This window comes from Simochromis diagramma, unplaced genomic scaffold (assembly GCF_900408965.1).
Source record: "Simochromis diagramma unplaced genomic scaffold, fSimDia1.1 OVJJ01000446.1, whole genome shotgun sequence".
Lineage (NCBI taxonomy): Eukaryota > Metazoa > Chordata > Actinopteri > Cichliformes > Cichlidae > Simochromis > Simochromis diagramma.
In genome coordinates this window covers 368,365-392,963 of record NW_024386822.1, presented here as the reverse complement: position 1 = coordinate 392,963, position 24,599 = coordinate 368,365, and the positions used below count along the sequence as shown (strand labels likewise).

Here is a 24,599-nt window from a genome sequence, read left to right as displayed (position 1 = left end):
GAACCCACTGTGAAACCTGGCCCCGCCCTATCATGTGATTTCCTGAGGTTAGATGGCCCATGAGGTGAGTGGGCGTTAAGGCGTCTGGGAAGGATCTCAAACTGGATTACAGATGGCAGACTTGTGTAGCAGCATGAGACGCTGCAGAGGTGACCCGCGTGTGTGTGATGAGCCATCACAGCCCCTCCACAGCACACGCGCACCTGCATCTTGCACAGGAATGCCATGGTAACACTTCCTGTCAGGATTTAGACCTCAGAACGCCTGATGATTAAGGTCTGTGTCTTTAACACACACACACACACACACACACACACACACACACACACACACACACACACACACACACACACTCTGGTGGTTATTTTTGTGACCTGAATGCTGTCACATGTGGGGCGGCAGCCTGCGACATGATACTAAACAACAAACTGACGTCATCAGCAGGCGACTCCCACCTGACAGCGCCCAGGAGGCCGACGCCGAGCCTGTGCATGTCTTCGGCCACACATCAGTGCGCGGATCTCCTGACGCCCGTGCACCGCAGCGTCTGCCGCGCGCATCTGTCCGTGCACTCCGACAGCGCGGGCCACGATGGCGGACTGCGTCGGCTTCCAAGCGCAGATCGCCTCCATCATAGAGATGCTGGCCAACTCGGCGGTGGCCGAAATTTGCAAACTGGTGGACGACGGTTACGCGGCGCTGCGCTCTCAGATGGAGCAGGAGCGGGAGAAGAGCGAGAAGGAGAACCGAGCCCTGCGGCAGAGGCTGCGAGACATGGACGTGAAGATGCGGAGCTGTGAGAGGAGGATGAGGAGACGGAGTCAGCGCGAGGAGCATCACACGGCTCATTTTAGGCCGCCCAAAGGTAGGGGAGCGGGACACCCTGCACATCCACCCATCCAGCTGTGAGCTCAGTAATGATTATACTGCTGCATCCAGCCCCGTGTGCTAGTCGGAGAAATTCGTCCTGTCTCCCATGAAGAGCATGGTAAAAGACGGCTCGCATGTTTTGTCCCAGCAAACCTGATTCAGGTGTCCTCAAATGCTAGTTTGTGTAACATGCACCTGCTGATCTGCTGGGCTCTTCCTGCACAGCCACCTGTGGAGTTCAGCAAAAGGCAGAATATCCAGTGAGTTCTCCGGGTGAAAAGGTGTAGTTGATGTTAGAGCAAATCAGAGCTCGTTACAACCGAGGTATGCAGAAGAGCGGGGCTGAGCGCACAGCACATCGAACAGATGTGCTACAGCAGCAGGAGAACAGGAAGCCACTGCTCACACAGGCTCAGCAAAACTGGAGAAGAGTGGAAACACTGCCAGGTGTGCCGAGTTTCTGCTGCCACACGGTACAGCTCGCCGTGCGTCAAATATGACGGCATATCATAGACATCAGACATGGGGATGCATGGCGTGTCTGTCTGATAATGTGGCTGCGTGACACACAGCTGAAACACGTGGGGGAGCACATGTTCAATGTCCTGTGTTATTTTTCAGGACCTGATGACCATCTGCCCCTGGCACCCCCTCCTCTGGCTCTTTCTGAAGGCAAACCCTTTCATCCAGTTTCAAAGGTAAAGATGAATCGTGCACTAGGCTGGCACGTTATATAACCTCAGCTCTCTGCACTTTGTGAACATCTAATCCAAGATCAATCTGTTTTTGTTAATACAAGAATCCAACATTATTTTCGTCAGTGTTGATCTGTGACCGTGTGACAAAGAGAAGGTCCACATCCTAAGGTTAGACTCAGATGTGTCTGAGTCCACCCTCTAACATATGTTTCAGATATGTTTCATATGTTATTCACTCTAAAAACATTACTTTGTTAGGTTCAGGATCTTTAAAGGGTTCTATTGGTTTAGGCCCTAAAAAAGGAACAGTTGGAGTTAGGAATACAACATAAACTGAATTAGAAAAAGCTCATGGTTTGGGTTCAAATTCAGCTTTATTTATACAGCTCCAAATCACAGCAACAGTCACCTCAAGGTGCTTTATACTGTGAGGTCGACTCTACAATGATACAGAGAAATCACAACAATGAGCAAGCACTTTGGCGACAGTGGGAAGGAAAAACTCCCTTTTAACAGGCTCAGGGTGGAGCCGCCACCTGAGACCAGTTAGGGGTGAGTGGAGGAAGACAGGATAAAGACATGCTGTGGAAGAGAGACAGAGATGGATAATAACTAAGGATTCAGTGCAGAGAGGTCTGTTAACACATAGTGAGTGAAGAAGAAACACCCAGTGCATCATGGGAATCCCCAACAGCCTACGTCTATTGCAGCATAACTAAGGGAGGATTCAGGGTCACCTGGTCCAGCCCTAACTATATGCTTTAGCAAAAAGGAAAGTTTGAAGCCTAATCTTGAAAGTAGAGATAGTGTCTGTCTCCTGAATCCAAACTGGAAGCTGGTTCCACTCACAGTGTGCACACGTGCAGTTATTTCTATTTTGGATGCAAAAAGTCTTGAATGTCTTCCTTCAGCGTCCGCAGCGTCTTGGCTGCTGTGTGGGACAGAAATGATTGATGCAGTAGCTGAAAGTGTGGGGCTCGTTTGTCTTTTCTCAGCAGGAGGAAGCCAAGATGTTGACACTGGTGAAGCAGGAAAAAGAGGAGAGAGATGACTGCAACTTGGACCTGAAGGTGGAGGTTAACATAAGGGCGGAGTGTGGCCTCTCTGCAGGTGAGTGTGGCCCCCACACAGTTACATCAGTGTTTTGTTGGCTGCTCACATGGTTTCAGTGTTACTGTCTGTCCTTCTACAGCTTTGGAGCCCAGCGAGGAAAGCCCCCCTGCTGACACTGTCCTCGACACCAGCGTCAGCAGCCTCACATCCTCCACATCACAGCTGTCCTCCTCTCCTGCTGATGCCACGATGGACCTGACCTGCAGGCCTCGAGCAAAACGTAAGGCTGCTAAGCCCGTAGGCAACACCGAGGGGGTCCTGGGCTCCAAAGCGGCTCGCAGGGACCCTTCGGGGAGCCTACCTGATATGGCTCTGAAGCCAGAGGTCCAGACAGATGAGCTCACAGAAGATGACCTTCATCCCTCTCAGCTGTCGGCCACTATAGCCTCTGATGAGTCGAGCTGCGACCGCCTCAACAGCCTGGGCCTGGATCTGGCCTGGATGCAGGAGCGTGTCAGCCATCTGGGAGCAGCCTATGCAGTAGCACAGCTGGGTTTGGGGAACACAGACAGCGGGCACCCTTCTGCCTCCTTCCCCTCACAGGGAGGGGGAGAAAGTCTCGACGGCCCCCCGACTATGCTCTTTACAGGCGGCGCTCACGAGATGGCTGCTTTTGCTGCCTCCTTCGACATGGCTGCTGCTGCCGCCGCCGTAGTAGCTGCACCCCCTCCACCTCCGCCCCCTCCCCCTCCTCCGACAGCTCCCACTGGCACTGCCAGCAGCCAGAGGCGGCCTTACAGGAGCAGCACCGCCGCCGCAAAAGAGCCGGTGGCGTGCGCTGTGTGCGGACGTGTGTTCCCCAGCACGGCCGGCCTGGAGTTGCACCAGCGGGTGCACACCGGGGAAAGACCTTACACTTGCCCTCACTGTGGGAAGGGTTTTGCCCAGCCCAACAACCTGCGGGTTCACCTCCTCATCCACACCGGTGAGAGGCGTTATCGATGCACGCTGTGCGGGAAGAGTTTCATCTCATCGAGCCATCTGAAGAGGCACCGTACGGTTCACACGCAGGAGAAACCCTACAGCTGCTCGCGCTGCGGCCAGTCCTTCAGCCAGATGTGTAGCGTCCGCAGACACCGGCAACAGTCTCAGTGTGGCCTGTAGCATGAATGCTGTAGCAGCATCTGATACACTCTGGACTCTGAATGGTGAACATTTAAAGATGGTAGTTTGAGCGTAGATGAGGTGATGTCATGATGACGTTCAGAGTAAATGTTTGTAAATGTTTGTCCTAAATCAGTTCTACGGTTGGTCTACCCCACACTGTCTTCATATCGGTGGTTTGACAGTGAGACATGGTCACACAGGTGAGTTTGTGATAGACTCTGAGACTAGACTCTGAGACTAGACTCTGAGACTAGACTCTGAGACTAGACTCTGAGACTAGACTCTGAGACTAGACTCTCTGAGACTAGACTCTGAGACTAGACTCTCAGAGTTTAGTCTCAGAGTCTAGTCTCTCTGAGACTAAACTCTGAGTCTTAAACTCTGAGTCTAGACTAAACTCTCAGACTAGACTAAACTCTCAGACTAAACTGAGACTGAAACTCTGAGACTAAACTGACTGAAACTCTGAGACTAAACTGACTGAAACTCTGAGACTAAACTGAGACTGAAACTCTGAGACTAAACTGACTGAAACTGAGACTAAACTGACTGAAACTCTGAGACTAAACTGAGTCTTAAACTCTGAGACTAAACTGAGACTGAAACTCTGAGACTAAACTGAGACTGAAACTCTGAGACTAAACTGAGACTGAAACTCTGAGACTAAACTGAGACTGAAACTCTGAGACTAAACTGACTGAAACTCTGAGACTAAACTGAGACTAAACTCTGAGACTAAACTCTGAGTCTAACAATAAACTCTGAGAACTCGTTCGAGTGAGCTGTGACGAAAACCCCTCCTTAATAAAACCGCGATGTCGAGAGCAAATAAAAGGGCAGAACCTCTATTTTAATCTCGTGGCCCAAGGAGCATGACTGTGTACCAGTGTGGCTCATGCTTTTATCAAACATCGGTGTTCATGACTAGATGAAGCTGGAAGCTGACAGTGCAGTGTAGTGGCAGCGACACAGCTGCTGATTCCAGCATGTTGTATTTCATGCTGTCAGCAGCTGTAAGTAGCAATGACAACAGAAAGTCTGACTTTTGCTGCGCAGACTCTCCACCTAACTGTTGTTACCTGGTGCTATGTACATAAAGCAGTGATGGCAAACAGCATCTGCACATCTGTTGAAGGTGATCGCTCTATTCAGAAGAGTGGACTTTATTCCATCCATTAAATATTGGTTGATAAAGTTTGCAAACACAGAGCACTTTCTTTAGTCTAACATCAGAACATCGGTCATTAATGGGACTCTAAATATGCCAAATTCATGTTTGAATGTATTATTAACATAATGAACATTAGTCAATCCTGCACACAGAGAGTGTGCTACATGTGGCACAGTAACAGTACCTTAGTTATGTCTCAAGAACCAAGAAGGGAAATCCCAGAACGTTGTCTGTGTTTGTGTGGATGCTGCGCTTTGTTTGGGAGAAACGTTTCACGGCCCATCCGGGTCAGGCTGCAGCTTTCCCACCGTGCACACAGGACAGCTGACACGAGCACCACTAGCTCCGTTTCATAAACATTAATATGCAAATTGTCATGAACATTGATCGCTGACCACGAGTGCGATTCACAGAGTCGGGACTGGCAGCATTCACGGCGCTGACTCTCGTCTCGTGGATGGGCTGCAGCTTTCCTCAGGCCTGTTGGGATAATCGCCTCGATCTCTTTGACGGTCCTTTTCTGGGCTCTGCTTTCCAAAGTCCAGAGTTCCAATCAGAGGTCTTTATGGCCCGGATAAGGTGAACAGTCGAAAGGAAAAGTGGACATAGAAGGCACGTTGTAGCGGGACAGTGGGTTTCATCTTATTTTAGCTGATATGAAGAAGACGCGTGTCCTGGTTTGATGGGAGGAGCTGCGAGGGGCGGGCTGCTGCAGGAAGGCTAGGATACCACAGCTGTGCAGCGGCTAGGAGTCCATGTTGCTGCACGATTACAAAAGCTATAACAAACTGAGTAATGTTGTTGTAAAAAACTTCCAGACTCTTCCGTTGAAGCACTTTAAAGGTTCCCCTTTGTTAGAAGGGAAAAACTGGAGTCGCGGTTTGATTCCATGCTCTCTGTATCAGCGTCATCGTGACAGTATCGTGGACGAGTGGCCTTCTCAGACCTGTGCAGTGACTCTGACGTGTTGGCACTTTGTTGAAGCACATCTTGTCGCCCAAGCTCGCACCTCCTCGTTGTGCTGACTACATTTATGTGTGTGCACTCCACATTCATATTGAATTGATGGAAATGTAATAAGCTGTTGTGAAGAGAGGGCATTACATTTGGATTACTGGTATTATTATTTTTGGATGCAGAGCCTGACTGGAGAAGCTTTTTCCAGGTCCAGGCCTGAAGATGAATCTTTTAATGTCAGACATTCATTGTCCACATTTCAACACATCACAGGACTGTAAAAAGATGTAAAGTGAAACATATATATCAGAGTCGTGTTAGTGTGTGTTGGTGTCTGGGTGTAATCGGCTGTAGCAGCTAAAACAAATACTTTGCCTTCGAGTATTCTTTCATGACATGTTTCAGTGTTGATGTCATTAAATATGTAGGAGGTTTGCAGTGAACCTCGCCATGCTGTGCTCATCATTTCTGCTGTGTGCTGTCACTTTGTCATTTGTATGTTCCAGAGCTGTCACTTCAGAGGTGGCTGCACTGACTTGACCCGAACCACCGTTTACCTGCACATCCTCTCTGTGGAGACATTCTGTTTTATGTACGAGACGACAGCAGTTAGATCTTTGTGCGTGTCTCAGTGTTCCACAATTGTAATGATTACGTTTGCATACACACCCAGTTATCATTATTTTTTATAATTTAATAGATAAAAACATGACAGCAGTAGGTGTGGCTGTAGCTCAGGAGGCAGAGATCACTTACTAACAGGAAGGTTGCTGCTGTATCTTTATGCGTGGCTGGACAAGTTGTTTTTAAAACTATCAGCACAGCCAGATGAAATGAACTTGTGTCATACAGTACACTCATACCTGAGATTATAAAAGATATTGAGATACTGTTATCCAGCCACAGTCTGATGTTTCTCTGTTATTTTAGCCGCTGTTACAGAATTAGACAAATTCAGAGTCGTAGCTAAATCAGGTGATCTGGTGACAAACATACATCTGAACAAGTTGGAGCTTCAGTGCCACCGAGCTACGAGCAGCATTACATCCTCCGGAACAGAGGGTGGCGCTGTTACGGCAAACTGGCTGTGAGCCGCCGTCAAACAGGAGATGCACTTTAGCGGTGAGGTGCTAGTGTTTACCTGCTAGCTGTGCTGCAATGGTGTGAACGACCTCCAGTAGTTTCTTAGTCCTACTCGAGCAGTGAAAGAGCAAAGACCGAGCAGCCAGCCAGCGGCTAACAGCCATGTCCAACCGCCTGGCCTTCCAGACCCAGCTGGCCTCCATCATGGAGGTCCTAGCAAACGCAGCGGTGGCGGAAATCTGTAAGCTGGTTGACGACGACTACGCGGTGGTGAGGTTGCAGATGTCTCAGTGCCAGAGAGAGAACAAGGCCCTGAAGAGGAAACTACACCTGCTGGAGCTGAAGATGGCCCGGGGAAATGCCGAGAGGAGGCTCCGGGAGAGTGCCCTGAACAGCAGCCGGCCGAGGGTGCAGATAAACGGCAGCGACAGGCCCCGAGAGCCCTCCACCCCCGCCGGTACGGTCAGCACGAATAATGCGAGCAGTAAGAAGAGTCCAGTCTGAAACCAGGCTTTCTTCACTCACACGTTTATTATGTCGTAAAAAGTCTGGGCCCTGGATAGAGCCGGGGCTACAGTGTGCCTAGCTCGTTTTTCCGGTGTGCAGGGAGGACACAAAGTGGAGACACGAGCATCTCTGGTTCATTCATGCAAACTCAGAAACCTCTTCACCGAGACTCATTCGACTGTTTTTAAATGAACGTCTCCGCCCATCAGCTGTTATACCGGTACATTACAGAGCACATGTAGAAGCCTCCTACATCAAATCTGTATTTACATATAACCCCATCTTCTTTTCTGAGCGGCTGTTTTCAGCTTATTTGTACCTTGTGACAATGAGCCTCCCGTTCTTGGCTTTGGGACAAACGCGATCTTGGTTCATGTTTGTCACCCTGCGCTGTGATTTCAGACACACTCACAGGGCTCTAGACTAAGGCTTCCCACGGTTGCACTGGTGCGCCTAACGGTTTTTCTTAGGTGCACCAGGACAGAAGATAGGTGCAACTGCATCACTTAACACCGCAGTTTTACATGTTGACTTAAAAAAATTGCTGTCCATACAGACAATATTGATTTGTGAATGATTAACGAACAATGTTGTCAACACAAAGTTCTTTATTTGGAGCTCAGTTCTACAAGAAACACAAGTTACTGACAAAGTGCTTAAAGCGCTTCACTGAGCTGAAATTTAACCTCAAGACATCTCAAGACATTCAATGAAAAGAAAATCTAAAAGGACCTCAAAGTGTCTCACGGGCTTCAAACTGAACATCTCGGTGTCGGCACAGCTTGATATCTTGTGGACTGTCCTCCATTGCAGTCACATGGCCAACTCCTGTGATTTGGCCTTTTTCTTCTTTTCATCTTCTTCTCATTACCCACAGCTACATCTGCTGCTGTCAGGCCCAGGCTGCTCACCTCTCTGTATCCGCCTGCACTTTCAAACATACACACACACATAGGCCTACAGGAATATCTGGACCATGGCCAATCAGAGACTATCTTTGATTGGTTAGACCATGATATGGGCATAATGTGTGTCTGTTGTTGACCGCATGGAGACTTTCAGTGTTGTGGGGACTGGCTGGTCTCACCTGTGTGACCTAGGATTTTTTGTTTGAGAAATTTGGTCGCACTCTAGATCCCTGAATCAGCTGAAAAAGAGGTGCAGGTGGGAAGAGACTAAAAACAGCAGAGGAGACGAGAAGATGGTCACACAGACGGTCATTTGGCCAGCCCTCGTTACATGGATATGACAGCAGAGGACTCTAGTGTCCCCCTGAAGTGCCTGGCATAGATGTGTGTTGTAATCTGTTGGTGCTACACAGAGCTTTGGTCCCAAGTGACACCAACACGAACCTCTGTCCTAATGAGGACACACATGTGATCTTTGTCTTAGTGTTTAGGTCTGAGCACAGAGCAAAGATGGAAACCAGCACAGAGACTTCAAAGTGATTCAGGTAGAAACGGAGGCTGACCACTCCGATTCTACCTGGGTTGCTCGCTTGGTTGCTGTTTTGATCACGTAAACGATGTATATCTCTGCCCCCGTCCTGATCCAGTTTGAAATCGATGTGGAAGAAGTGCAAACTGAATCCCAGCCCTTCTCCATGAGCTATCAGTTAGTCAGATTTCTTTGCTCTATAAAATGACTGCTCAACATAAACCAACCATGATGTAACCTTTTTAAGCTTTCTAACCAGCTGTTTAAAGTCTCTGGTTCCCACCATTTGAATCAAATACTTGGCAAAACACTTGAGTAACCACGTCGCTCGAGTGACGCTCGGTGGAGTCCTTTATTTACATTTGGGTGGCACATTAGTGGCTGCTAGTATCTCCAGCTTCATAGCCTGCACTCCACGCTGTCTTTTTGCCTCAGGTGGTTAAACAGGGCTTTGTTGTTTCCACGGTTGTGCGTGTCATACGAAGTGCCGTCAGGAGAACGTTGACGTAGATCCTTTGAAATAAATCTGCCTCTGAGGCTGACGCGTTTGTGTCATCGTTCTGTGCATTAGAGAATGTAAATGCCATTATATCACAATGTGACACTTTATTAATCACATAGTGTTGGCCGTGCTGCAGGTTAGCATCTGAAAGTGTGTTTGAGATGGAGAGGAACAGCTCAACACTTTCACTTGGATCAGGAAGTGTACGAAGTTTAAATGGCAGGAATAATCAAACACGTGATTTATGCAGAACGCCAGCTGATGTTTGAGTGTGAATGCCTGGCACGTGCACAAAAATCCCCAGCAATGTACACATCACATTTTAGACAAAATCAGACTGAATCAAATGTTTAGCAAAAAAACATAGTATTACATAATAAGACTCTTTTTTTTGTTTGTTTGTTTTCTAATTCAGTTTTATTTACACAGCGCCAAATCACAACAACAGTCGCCTCAAGGTGCTTTATATTGTACAGTAGATGCAGAGAAAACCCAACAATCATATGACCCCTATGAGCAGCACTTTGGCGACAGTGGGAAGGAGAAACTCCCTTTTAACAGGAAGAAACCTTCGGCAGAACCAGGCTCAGGGAGGGGCGGGGCCATCTGCTGCGACAGGATAAAGACATGCTGTGGAAGAGAGACAGAGATTAATAACAGGGATGATGGGGAAACAGGAAGATGAATATTATGGATGCATGTTCTCAAAATACTTCAACTGTAACATTGAAATATTGAATAAAATAAAGTTTCTCTGGTAAAATGCTGATACAGCTGAACACAGTAAAATAAGTAACTTGTGCCTGTCAAACACACCGTCACACCCACATCATGGTTAAAATACACAGGTGGGCTCTGCCATTACTGCCCTATAGAGACGGAGGGGCGGGATCTATTTACACTGACACAGAGCCGTGTTAGCGTTCACTTACAATAGTGTAATATGTGAGCCAAACATGAGAATAACATCGGCATTTGAAGACAGCTGCTTTTCTGTCGTGTAGGTGACGTGTTTGACCAGCAGAGGGAGATGCTTCTGTGGCCCAGCGGAGACGCAACCGGTGAACTGATCCTGTCTGAAAGCATGCACAGTAAGGTAGGCACATCATCACAGGTTAGCGTATGTGCACGCTGCTGTGTGAAGCTGCTATTGGCTGACTGAGAGACGATTCCCTGTTGCTGTGCAGTCTCCAGATGTGGAGCTGGTGGAGCCGGAGGCAGTGCTGGTGAAAGAGGAGAAGGTGCAGGCAGCCACGTCTCGAGATGAAGCGGAGCAGAGTACGTCACTTATAGGAGATGATGGTGAGTACAGACAGAAACACTAAGGCTGCTGAGTGGACGAGTACTGACACTGGGACATTTCCACGCAACATGCCGTGCTGCAGTTTAAAAAAAAAAAAAAAAAACCCACCTTCGATCAAATCGGTCGTAGTTTAAACCGCACATGCACGTGGTTGGAGGCGTCGCCTCAGAGGAACAAGGCTCGGCTTTTTTCTGTGGGTTTGCTCCTCCCACAGTCCACACACATGCATGTTAGGTTAGTTGGTAATTCTGAAGTTGACCGTGGACATAAAGCATGTGTGGTTAATGCTGTGAGTGGTCCCAACACAGACACACAGCTGAGCGTGTGGGGATTCCACTGGGAGAGCACTCAGAGTGACTGTGATCAGATAATAACAATACTAACCCATCCAAAGAGACGGCACACAGGTCTGTCATGGTGAACAAATCACCACTGTCATTTAACTGGATACAACATCTGTGCAACATCTGTGCAACTGAACCCTTTTATGTGTCATTAAAATGATACTTTTTAAAGAAAACGTCCTAAATGAGTAAATAAGTGTGTTAGTGAGTGACAGAGGTGACCTGTAGGTTTAGACGCTGGTGTGCACAGACAGTATTCAGGTTAGGATGTAGGTGTCAGTAAAATAGTTTCTTGGTCACATTTGTGTTTGGATTGAAGCACTCGCGTCCTCAGAAGGCAAAGCTTTACATTTGTAGAGTAGTTAGGCTCACATCGTACACATTTGTAGCTCTGATTGTACTCGTACAGCCTAAACTCAGACATGAAGACGGTACTCTGTCCTCCTGGAGGAGTTTTACATGAAGAGGAGGAACAAAGAGCTCAGATCTGCTGCATCAGATCAGAGTGTGTGTGTGTTAGCCTCACACAGAGCGAGCGTGTGGCTGCTCTCAGGTTTGCTGTGCGGTTGCGTGTTGTTGTACGCTCCTACAGCAGGTCTGCTTTTAGGTACAAATGTAAACTGGAGCTCTAAGCAGCGTGCTTACAAGCTGCGCTCTGCATCAAATGCATCCAAGCAAAAACAATGCATTGAGGAGTTTTTATAATTTCTACAACAGAGAGGTTCACATATTTCAGGACATGAGTGCTGCAGGTAGAACAGAGCACAGCAGGGTTTCATATCCTCTAAAGCTGTATGTTTGACCATGAAAGAGTTAAAACACTGTAGAACAGCTCGTATATTAAAAACATTAAAACAATGCAAAGCCAAACAGGACATGCTGTTACAGCCATGTTGCTTCATAACAGCTGTGACTCCTCCCACACCGAGTGTGACGATGAGCAGGGGCAGGTAAAGTTCACATGTGAGAGTCGGTGGACATTTCCTTGCATATTTTATATCCTGCTTAGACCGTCGTGGTAAGAAAGTCGTCTCTTATTTCTGACATTTGATGTGTCGTGTTGTGAAACTGCAGAGAGCTCAAACAGCAGTAGTTTCTGGTCTTAGGCTGTAAGCTCAGATATCGATGTGGTCTTCAGTTCTCCAGGCTCCTCTGTCAGGTTTGAGCTCACGCTGCTTCAGTAACGATGGGCGGTGTGACCGCCCAACAATCAATATGCTGCCAGTCAGACTCTGTGCAGATCTGCTAAAATATTTTCATACAAGAATCTATTTAACATATTAGAGACCTCAGAGGAGGTTTCACAGTGTGGTGGTTAATGGAGTCACTCACAAAGGGAATGATTGCTGGTTCTTTCTTTGGCCCGGTGAGGAAGGCCATCCGACAGAAAGCTTCCGTGGCGACTCTGTGACGGCAACAGCCAACGGTATCTGTTAGAGACTTTGGAGAAACGTTGTTGTGCCTCGTTCTACATCTGTGACTCTGAAAGTCGTCTCCCTGTTTTCCCTGAGAGTGTGCAGAGCTGCGTATCCACACGTGTTACAGCCAGTACTTAAATAGCAGTTAGCATTATAGAATAGTGCTCTACTAATTGAGTGTAATGGTAAACTGAGTTTTCTTTCTGTGTTTGAAGGGCTGATGGAGTGTGTCCCTCATGGAGCTGAAGGTCAGATGCCTGGCCCCGAGGACCAGGACGCCCAGTCCGTGTCTACTCGATCCCAGTCGCAGAGCCAGGTGTGCAGGACGAAGCTTACCGGCAGCAGAGGAGTGGAGGTCAGTGGCTCCTCTCCTCTTAAGTGTGAACTCACTGCTTCTGTTGAAGGCAGAGACTCGCTGCAGGAAGTGGCGATCCCACACCGGTACATCGACGATGGCAGCAGCGACTCAAAGTTTGACGTCTTGTGTGACATCGATAAAACCGGTCACTCGTTGGTCGGGGAGTTTTTTGACGAGCCCTCAAATGTTGACGTGGAAGGAACGAGTCCGTCGTGTTCGTACTCGATGGCGGCCGTCGATTTGCCATCAACTTCTTCTGGTGTTAATGGCTGGAGTCGCTATGACAACGTGTTTTCCTTGCCCCGGCCCTTCACTGACGGCAGCAAAGCGTTCCCGCGCACTGGCAGGGAAAGACTGTTTGCCTGCAGCTACTGCGGCAAAGCTTTTAACCGGCCCAAGAAAGTGGAGATCCACCAGCGTGTCCACACAGGGGAGAAGCCTTTCAGCTGCTCCACATGCGGGAAGATGTTCTCAGAGGCCGGGAACCTGAGAAAACACCAGAGAGTCCACACTGGGGAGAAACCGTACACCTGTGGGGTGTGTGGCAGGGGATTTGCCTGGATAAGAAACCTGAAAACACACCAACAAAAGAGCCACGCTGACGTTTACAACGCAGAGACCTGGGAGTGTAAATGAGCTGCATTTGTGTGAAAGGTGCAGAGACACTGGAAGGCCGCTTTGTGCTGGACAGAATGGAAAGTAAATCTGTGGCGACTACAGTCGTTGTTTTTACACGAGTGAAATTTACACTCCTCCCACATGATACTCAACATTGGAATCGGGCAGTGTGTCAGCTAGCCGTTACAGCAGAGCTGTAAAGCAGAGCGAAGCTCTGTTTGCTTCCACATCTGTGTGTGTTTCTGTAAAAGCAGGCAGCCAGGCCTCCTCTGATTGGTCAGGTCCAGTGTCCTAGTTCTCGCTCTGCTGGTTTGTGTATGCCCCCGTGCAGGCGTCGTCTGTAAGCCAGACGCTGTGGTGTTATAGATGTATGATTTGTAAAAAAACACGTCAACATAGCATTTTGTTTCATGGCGTCTAAAATAATAACTTTATGATAAAACAAATCGTAGTTTACAAAAGGATGCTTGAAACATTTTCAGGAGGCTGAATTGAAAAGGTTGAAGTTACATCTCCAGTCGTAGAACCAAAATCAGCACCCAGGCAGGGCTGTAAGATAGGACGCTATGTCTCTGATGGCGATATTAAAACGTCGTTTCATTTTACGCTGTCGTTTGTTTCATGGTGTCACACAATAAACTGTTTACAGCAATATCATGGTTCTGATGGTCGCTGTAGTGGCTACATTCATTTCTTAACGTTCTCTGTTTCTCTTATATTTAATATAACCACACTACGGACGGACAAGCGCCTGTTTTTACATGTTGTCGTTAGCAACAACGACGGTAAACCCAGCATGAGGCTCCGCTGTCCACTTGTTTATTTTCCACATAAACCTTTCACAATAAAGCTTAAGATCCTGTTGAGATTTTTCAAAATAAACTGAAATGATGACAAACAGAAGGACCAGTCCAAACAAATCGAGGACCTTATTGGTAACCGAGGGGCCACCTCTGTAGCACGGACGTGGTTTGGTTATGAAGAGTCTGACACAGACCAGAACAATCATGGTGCAAACTGGTCTCAGACTCAAACATGACAAACCTCTTCTACCACCTACTGTTACGCCCCTGTCGAGGGGTACAGGAACGTAGCATAAGCTGAAAGAAGAGTGACCCCGCCCTGGTCCCCAAAAACACACCACAGCCGATTTAGATGTGAAAGTGGTTTATTGTGCCTAAACTGAAGCGTGACTCCGGGCTGAACAAAGGCTAAAATAACAAACAAAACCAGTCAAGGGGGTGCTACCTGAACCCTACGCGATAAAAAGAACAAACCAAAGACAAATGCTACCCCCAACTGAATAAACAGGAGAAAATAATACAGAAAATAACAAGGCAGCTCACCCTTCGGCTTCAGTGACTATTTACACGTGACTCTAAACTACACACTACATACAGAAGCGCAGCAATCCTCAGGAGCACACACGCGAGTAACACAGGGTCTGGAGGCCAAGGATGGGTCTGCTGCTGCTGTCAGTGTTGCCAACTCCTCAGTAAGGAAAATCGCTATTGGCTGTCCTAAAAGTCGCTAGAAGTCGCTAAATGACGTCATCGCCTAATCTGCATAATTGGTCATGCTAATGTAATTGTAACCTACGTTGTTGGAGAGAGAAATAACATCGTGGAAGAGACATAAAGTGAGCAAAAAACGTCCTAAATGCAGTTAGAATTTATTTAGAACTACGAATTAAATTTCTTTTAGCAATTATTGTTTTTTAATGTCACAATTCCAACCCTGCTCCTTTACCCGGGCTTGGACCGGCAAAAGTGACCCGAAATAAGCACTCTGGTGGAGTTACTTTGTGTGTGAGAGTGTGTGTTTATAAGTAGTTTTAAACCTTGTGATCCACAAAACAGCATAAGAGTAAAAGAAGAACTGACTGCGTTACAGTCAGTGCGGGAGCAGCGGCTTCGCTCATGCGCGATTCATTTGCCGTTTGGACGCACAGGTGTGAGCGTCTCCTGCCCTGATAGCAGCTGGGGAGGACTATCCTCCACCCGTGAGCGCTTTGGCACGGGTGAGGTGCTCACGGCAGCACCGCTGCTTGTTGAGAAAAAGAGCGATACGCGTTTTCACGTCAAAAAGTCGTCATAAATAAGTCTCCAGTAACACCAGAAAAAGTCGCCAGATTTGTCGCTAGTCGCTTTTTAGAAAAAATGTCGCTAAGGGGTCTGAAAACTCGCTAAATATAGCGACGAAGTTGGCAACACTGGCTGCTGTCGGCTGCTGGTGACAGATTTTCAAAGCAGCCACATGATCAGGGGACCAATCAGCAGCCGTCAGCGTCTCCAATCAGGGACCTGCAGAGACTCTTAAAGACACAGACAGGCAGAACAAAAAACAGCCACCACGACACATTATGGCCATTATGGCCAGGGCCGTAACACCTACACAAGAATCCCCTGACAGAGTACGGAGAGAGTTTACGGACGAGAAGCAAAAAGAGCCGTCAGGTGCTCCAAATAAACCTTAGACTCTACACTCTGCGTGCTGCGGGCTGTTTAATGCATCGGTCTAAACACTCGACTGCAGGTACACGACGCCCAGCTGAAAACACTTCACGCAGGTCGAGTCGGCCGAGATTCACAGAATTTACAGCAAATTCACTATTTTGTGATATATATGGTTGTGATTTGGGATTTTGGTCATATCGCACAGCCCTACACCCGGGTTAAGAGCACATGTTGTTCCTGTTCAAAGGCTCAGCACTGTGCTACCTTTACCTGTGCTGCTGTGGATGAAGCTGCATTAGTTTGATCAGTGAGATGTGCAGACAGCAGATTAATGTGTGTATCACTACTGTACCAGGGGACAAACTGCAGCGCGCTCTCGGTAGCGAACGAGCGCGTCAGCCAGTGCAATGACGTGACTCGCCCTCACTGTGGCACAGAGGAATACGATGTGTGACGAGACCTGAAACTGTGCTGCCGTCAGTGCACGTAGTGACCTGCTGTCAAAGGTTTGTGGCCCACAAAAGCACGTTTACATCAGCTGTTACATTAAAATGTGTACAGTCACATTTACAGACTGGCTGTTTTAACCTTTGGGAGGGAGACTGTGCTAAGCATGAACACTGCTAACCTAGCAGTTAGTAACAGTGATGTTTGTCACATGCTGTTGGGTTGGAATTGATCTGAAATGGCTTTGTTTGAATTGCAAAGTATTTTAGTTACCGAGTCTACATTTGTTTGTAGCTCACGTTAGCGTCAGAGCATTGCTCATTTTGGTAGGTTTCCACTTTCTGCATGCATCATTTCATTAAGGAATAAAATGTTGTCCTTTACCTCAAATGCGTGGGTTGTTTGTTTCCAGACCCTGCAGAAACATTACAGCTGATAAATGATAAATAAAGCATCAGATTTAACCCTTGACACCTGCATGAAGGCGTCCTCGGCTGTTGTACTGCATACTAGGCTGGGTATCGTCACTGATTTCTAGAATCGATTCGATCCACGATTCCATTCGATTTGAGTCGGGGAAATTTTGCCTCAGACAGTCAGAAATATTATAATTCAAATCATGCATCACTACATTTCCATATTTTTATATCTATAAAAAGAAAGCTGACACCTGTGAGACTTTATCAAAGGTGTGAGCGTCACAGCAGAGGCCTTTGTGTCAAAGTAGCTGAGGATAAAACACAGAAAAACATGAAGGTGGTTTTCCTGGCCTGGATTTTATAAAAAATATTCTGCAGTAGATCAAAAATGAAAGAAGACCATGAATCAACACATGAACGTTACCTGATGCTGCTGAAGTGAAACAGAGCAAAGTTACAGAGGTTTTAGAGACACAGCGTTTTGCAGTTTTGCATAATTTTAAAATGTTTACATTTGTTCAGTATTGAACGGCAGAAATTAGGTTTTCTTTTCGGAAGTAAGTAAAAGGAAAAAAACAGCGTCCGACAGCCTGTAAACAACGGTAGACTTGTGCGTAACAAGCAAGCGAATAATGCAGAAAACAGGTTTTTAGACGGGAAACTGTGAGAGAGAGAGCTGAGCATCGTGGTGGAAGCAAAACAGCAAAAGTCAGAGTGAATTCATGACGATGTTTATGTGAAGCGTAGTTTGGATCTTGTTTTGCTGCTGGTTCGGTCAATATTGTTTGGAGAGAGATAAAACTAACAGCTTCAGAATCAGCGCAAAAAGGGCGTGAACACAAAGCTCGACCCGCCGACAGATCAGAATCAGCGAGCTGTCGGCTTTCAGCCCTGACCGTGTCCGTGCCGTCGGTGAGAAAGGCGACATCTCACTGATCCTGATCCGTCGGCGGGTCGAGCTTTGTGTTTACGTCTTTGTGCAGAATCCGTGTACCTGTTCTCATTTACTGTTTGAGCTGTTTGGTGGTTGTTGGAATTTTGTGAGGTTTAACCTGAGATTCTGGCTTTTCGGGCAAAATAAATTAATATTAAAAAAATCGATTCAGGATTTTAATGAATCGATATCACGTTATCTAAGCCAGAATGGATTTTAATCGATAAATCGATAATCAAAACCCGCCCCTACTGCAGAGGTTACTTCAAATCAGTGATAATAACACAGAAATCACATTTGTCCATTCATCCATTTTCTAACAACTCGTGGGGGTGGCAGTCAAGCAGAAAACCCAGATCTCCTGCTCCCTGGCCATCCAGAGGTGCTCCCAAGCCACCTGAGAGAGGTTGCAGGAAGTCACAGCTCTACTCTAGTGCTTCTCTACGCTGAGCACTCAAAGATTTTTACACAGCATCCATTCATTCAAGCATTTTTACTGTACTTAAGTGCTTTGTATCTAACAATTACACCGAAGAGCAAGTTAGTATCCTGCCCAAGGATACTAACTAGAGCAGGCAGGGATCACCGCCAACCTTCCAATTTGGCAGTAGAGGAGGAGGATGACCTGCTCTACTTCCTGAGCTAAAGCCACCACATGACCTCTTGGGACCACCAAAAAATATACCTTCCAACATCCAACAGGGACGGCTCAGGCAGGCAGTATGGACCAAGCTGTCACTGCAGTTCTGAGGGACTAAATGGACCAGACCACATACTCCTGAAGCCCCGCCCACAGGATCCCCTGAGGGACGTGACTGAATGTCTCTCCCACCGAACACCTGCAGACTGGTTGGACAAACTCCCTCAAATAACCTGAAGAGGATAACGAGCTAGTCCAGTTTTGACCAAGGTGGAAACCAGTAAATTGTTGTTTACTCATATTTCTTGACCTCAGCGCTGCGTTTGATTCTGTTACCATAATATTTAATAGGCTCAGTGTTTTGGCTGGTATCTCCAGCTCAGCACTAGACTGGTTTTCTTCTTATTTATCTGGAAGGACATTGTATTAGAGTGAGCAAGTTCTCCTTTTATACTGCGTCTCTAAGCTGTGGGGCTCAAAAGGTTCAGTGTGGGGCCATTGTTGTTTTCCTTTAACGTCCTTTTCTAGTGTTTCTTGTTTCTGTGGCGCAGACAAATGTTTGAGCCTCAGCAGCTGGATAGGCTGTCCACACTAGTTCACTGTTTATCCCAGGATTGTGACCGCCTCTCCAATAATAAATATATATATTATCTTTAGTTCCAACAAGACTGAGGCTACATTATAGCTCCTGCTAATATGTATTCAAGAATCCGCTCCTCTGTGAAGACCCGTTTTCCTAATCTTGATGTCATGTTTAATTCTGAACGTTGGCTCACATGTATAGGGTCGATGTCACGCTCCTGTTTCTTTTCTACTCTAAACTGTGAGCTGTAGTGTTGTGCTCTGAACCAGAGGAAACCGTTCATGCGTCAGCGTGCCTAGACCACTGTAATGCCCTTTTTACCAGGTTATGTGTATCGGCTCTTTCACGCCTCCCAGTCATGCAAAATGCTGCACCTAGCAAGTTCACATTACCCTTTTATTAATTTTCAGGGGCTTTCAGTTGATTTTAGATTTTCAAATTCTCACACTTGCATACAGACAAGCTCCAAAATACTTGCTGTCTGCTGTCTTTGCTCACGAGCTCAAAACCTAATAGTTTTTGCTCGTATAAGACTGAAGACTGGGCGGCACAGAGCGCTTGAGTCTGTGCCCGGCTCTGTTCAGTCAACTCTGTGGAGTCTTTCAAAACACAGTTCAAACCTTTTCTGTGTAATCCGGCTTTCTGCTGACGTCCTTTGGTTACCCATATGGAAAAGATATATATAAATCTTATAAAGTTTTTATCTGTCTTGTATGAAACTTATATGAAAAGCATACAAGAGTGAAAACAGATATAAGATCCCTTGAAAAATTATATAATGAAACTTGTATGTTTTGTATACTTACTAAAAAAAAATATGAAAGTAATGAGAAAGTGGCCACTTTCAAGAGTAAATCATATATACAAATATATATACAAACAAAGGCTGAAACAGGAAGTTCCGGTTCAGAGGAAGGTCGCGCGCTGGACGGATCAATCGGTGGCCGCGTTACAGGACGCACTCGATGACGCAGACTGGGACATGTTCAGAAACAGCTCCGATGATGATGTCAACGTGTTTACGGAAGCGGTTGTGGGATTCATCGGGAAACTAGCGGATGATACCGTGGAGACAAAGACTATCACAACGTTTCCCAACCAGAAGCCGTGGGTGGATAAAACCATCCGCGACGCTCTGAGATCCCGCACCGCTGCCTACAACACGGGACTCATGACGGGGGACATGGACCCGTACAAAGCCGCGTCATATAACGTGCGGAGGGCGGTGAAAGAGGCGAAGCAGCGCTACGGGAGGAAACTAGAGTCACAACTCCAACAGAGTGACTCTAGGAGCCTGTGGCGGGGACTAAGGACAATAACGGACTATAAAGCACCAACAACCGGTATGACGAACGCGGCCGTGACTCTGGCAGACGAGCTGAACACTTTCTATGCTCGCTTCGAGGCTGCAGCTAAGGTCTCCAACAATGCTAGTGTTAGCGGCGCTAACGGCTGCAGACAGGAAGATGCTGCCAGCACCGGAAACGTGCTCGTCATCTCCGAGCATGAAGTAAGGAGAGCCTTCAAGAGAGTGAACACCAGGAAAGCAGCAGGACCAGACGGCATCCCAGGTCGTATCCTAAGAGACTGCGCATACCAGCTAGCTCCTGTGTTCACTGAGATATTCAACATCTCTTTATCTCAGTCGGTGATCCCCACATGCTTCAAAGAGTCCATCATTGTTCCTGTCCCGAAGAAACCCCACCCTGCTTCTCTCAATGACTATCGCCCTGTAGCCCTCACCTCAGTAGTGATGAAGTGCTTTGAACGCCTGGTCAGAGACTTCATCGTTTCTTCACTACCAGACACACTGGACCCACTACAGTTCACTTACCGTCCAAATCGTTCCACAGACGATGCCATCTCTCATCTCCTCCACACATCACTCACTCACTTGGACACTAGAAGGGGGAATTATGTTAAAATGCTCTTCATAGACTACAGCTCTGCATTTAACACCATAATTCCCTCCACACTCACCACCAAGCTGGAGCATCTGGGACTCAGCTCATCTATGTGTCAGTGGATCTCCAACTTCCTAACTGGCAGACCACAGGCAGTAAGGATGGGCGGACATGTCTCAGCCTCCACCACTCTCAGCACTGGAGCCCCCCAGGGGTGTGTTCTGAGCCCCCTGCTGTACTCTTTGTACACATATGACTGTGTGGCCACTACCAGCTCCACCACCATCATCAAGTTTGCTGACGACACCGTCGTGGTGGGCCTGATCTCTGATAACAACGAGACGGCCTACCTGAAGGAGATTAGGAATCTGGAGAACTGGTGCCAGAGGAACAACCTCCTTCTAAACGTCAGTAAGACAAAGGAGCTGATAGTGGACTTCAGCACTAAGCAGGAGAGGAACTACCAGACCCCCGTCATCAACGAGTGCCCAGTGGAGAGAGTGGACAGCTTCAAATACCTCGGAGTTCACATCACGCAGGACCTGTCATGGTCCTGTCACATCAACACCGTGGTGAAAAAGGCCCGTCAGCGTCTCTACCACCTCAGACGCTTGAGAGACTTCCAACTGCCCTCCAAGGTGCTCAGGAACTTTTACTCCTGCACCATAGAGAGCATCCTGACGGGAAACATCTTAACCTGGTTCGGGAACAGCACCATGCAGGACAGACGAGCTCTACAGAGGGTTGTGCGGTCAGCTGAGCGCACCATCCGCTCCGAGCTCCCTGACCTGCACTCAATCTACAGCAGGAGGCCAGGAAGATCGTGAAGGACCTCAGCCATCCCAACAACAGACTGTTCTCTCTGTTGAGGTCAGGAAAGCGATTCCGCTCCCTGAAGACCAACACAGAGAGACTGAGGAGGAGCTTCTTCCCGCAGGCGATACGGTCTCTCAATCACACCACCACACAGTACTGACCCACACATACAGTTCTTACACACACACTGGACATTCTGGACATTGTTTTCACTTCATTACTTAAATCACGCTGCTGTTATTGTGTATATATTTATTTATATTTCTTCATACATTCTTATATAGTATTGGGCTGTATATTGTGTATTTTGTTGTACAGTTATTTTATTTTCAACTTTAATTTATATATTTTATCTTATTCTCCCAAATAAATTTACCCTTCATTCTAATTTGTGTTGTACAGTTATTTCATTTTTAACCTTAATTTATATTTTATTCCTTCCTAGTTAAATTTACCCTTTTTAATTTTTCATATTTATTTCCTATCTTATTCATAGCCTTTTCCTTTTTTGTTTTCCTTAGGTCACGAGCAGTTGTCCAAGCATTTCACTACATATCGTACTGTGTATGACTGTGTACGTGACAAATAAAATTTGAATTTGAATTTTGAATTTGAATTTATATGTTTTTACTATTTCTTTTCCATATGGGTAGTTATTCAATTCAGTTTTATTTACACAGCGCCAAATCACAACAACAGTCGCCTCAAGGTGCTTTATATTGTAAGGTAGACCCTACAATAATGCATACAGAGAAAACCCAACAATCACATGACCCCCTATGAGCAGCACTTTGGCGACAGTGAGAAGGAAAAACTCCCTTTTAACAGGAAGAAACCTGCAGCAGAACCAGGCTCAGGGAGGGGCGGGGCTTTTTTCATGGTTCTGTATTGCTATTAATTGTTTTTGAGTGATTGTACAGTACTTTGTGACTTTGATGTCTAAATAAACTTCACTATACTTGAGTTCGTATTCTTTTTTCACAGTTTTCACTGGTATCGTGTTGTGTATTGCATCAGACAGTTCCTATGTTTTCTTTGTGTGGGCAGAAGGATGAGGAGCCAGATGTGGTGCTGGTGAAGGTGGAGGAGGTGGAGCCGATGACGACACCTCGGAACCGGCCGTGCCTCAGCATACAGGAGGGTGAGCAGACCCGTTCACTGTGAACTGTAGATCAGTTTAGGAAGTGTTCTGACTCCGACTACAGCAGACTGATGACATCAAACGTGTCCCCTCGAGGGCTACTGTTGCTGTCATTTGGTGCTATATAAATAAAATAGAACTGAGTCGTCAGTCATCATATTGCATCATCTGATGTTTTGCCCTACATCAGGGATTCTCGCTCCAGAAAACCCTGTGAGAATGTTGAGTCCATTTAACCCTAGCTGGGTGAGAACTTGACTCTGAATCTGTCTGTGTCCAGGGTTGGTGGAGTCCAGTACAGACGACTGCAGAGGAGTGCTGTCCTTTGATGAAACCACACAGATGTCCACCAATCGGCTGTCCGACCTGCAGGACTCTGGGCGGGGCTTCTCAGAGGTCAGCTGTGGCCATTCTTCGCTGTGGACTAATAGGGGGGGCGGTTACAGTGAGAGCCTTCCAGGGCTGTCCTCACACTTCGCTCCACTCTCATACTTGCCTGGCACACTCACTGGAGGAGAGCCTGGCAGCTCTGGGAGGGGATCGGCTGCTGAGAACGCAACAGAGAGGGGATCAGCCGCTGAGAATTCTAGAAAGTTGCCCACTTATCCCTTTGAGCAGAAGCTTCCTGTTATTGATCTGTCAGATGAGTCCAGCCAAAGTCAGGTGTCAAGTCAGACGCAAGCAGGACACCTGTCAGTCCAGGGGTCTCAACAGTATCTGCACCCAGGTCCAAGTCAGGGCCCAAAAAATCCCACGAAGAGGGATTGTGTCTGTAGTTTCTGTGGGAAAAGGTTTCCTGCTCCAGCAAATTTGGAATCTCATATGAGAACCCATACTGGAGAAAAGCCATATGGCTGCACCATCTGTGGTAAAAAATTCTCCCAGTTGTGGAATTTGAAGATCCACAGGAACATCCACACAGGGGAGCGACCGTACCAGTGCTCGCTCTGCCCCGAAAAGTTCTCTGACCCCAGCAACCTGAAAAAACACCTAAAGAGACACCATCCACAAAACATGGCCATACAGTCAGGAACATCTTAGATGAAAGGGCTAACACACTGTTAATGAGTACTGTATTTTTCAGACCATTAGGCGCAGTGGATTATATTATAATAATTATATACTCATTCTTCTTGCTTCTTCGACGTCCGTACCATTGATTCATTAATGCTGTATTCTATCACAGCTGCTCTATTCCCATGTTGTTGCAGTATATGAATGGCAAACCTCGTGTTGTGGATGGATTATCTCAGTTGTTCTCCTGACTGAAGTTTGGTCCGTTTACAGCATCCTGCCATGCGACTGCATTTGTCTCTAACCATCGGGAACCCTCACGTTAACTTTTATCGAGTGGAAAAAAGTTGGCGTTCATCCTCCAGCTTCACTGTTTATGCTATGCTAACATAGCTATGCTAACATAGCTGTGTTGCTAGCAATCATTATATACCAGCTAGCCCAACTTCAGTAACCCTACAAATGTCACTGCTGTTTAGTTTTCTGTCTTCATTTATGTTGGAAGTGATAGCAGAGCTGTACGTTTGAATTTGTTTCAGAAATCTCTCAGTCAGAACATGCTATGTCATGTTTAGGTGGAAGCTAGCGAGCTAACTTCCTGCTAACTTCTAACTTCATTAAATTTTAATAAATTCTGTTTTCATGGATGCCTGGATGTTAAACTTAATTGTTACACCTGGTAAAGCAGCAAAGCTGATGATTTTATTACAGATGAAAGAATTTAGACAGTTTTCAACTCTCAGTGATGCCGCAGTGTTC

At 46.8% G+C, this 24,599-nt stretch overlaps 2 protein-coding genes across 2 annotated transcripts in view; both read left to right on the top strand.

The window, feature by feature from the left end:
- On the top strand, positions 1-24,001 carry LOC120730783. The gene is made up of 12 exons (XM_040027267.1): positions 1-276; positions 442-865; positions 1,492-1,568; positions 2,564-2,678; positions 2,761-3,784; positions 3,922-3,928; positions 7,123-7,483; positions 10,450-10,541; positions 10,633-10,747; positions 12,726-13,501; positions 22,733-22,826; positions 23,107-24,001. The coding sequence occupies exons 2-12, from the start codon at positions 592-594 to the stop codon at positions 23,865-23,867; spliced, it is 3,696 nt and encodes a 1,231-aa protein (XP_039883201.1). The 5' UTR covers positions 1-276; positions 442-591; the 3' UTR covers positions 23,868-24,001.
- LOC120730763 (zinc finger protein with KRAB and SCAN domains 1-like) overlaps positions 23,112-24,599 on the top strand; it is a 16,077-nt gene continuing 14,589 nt past the window's right edge. The window contains exon 1 of the mRNA XM_040027242.1: positions 23,112-23,222. The gene's annotated coding sequence lies outside the window, so the exon portion shown is untranslated. The remainder of the gene's footprint in view (positions 23,223-24,599) is intronic.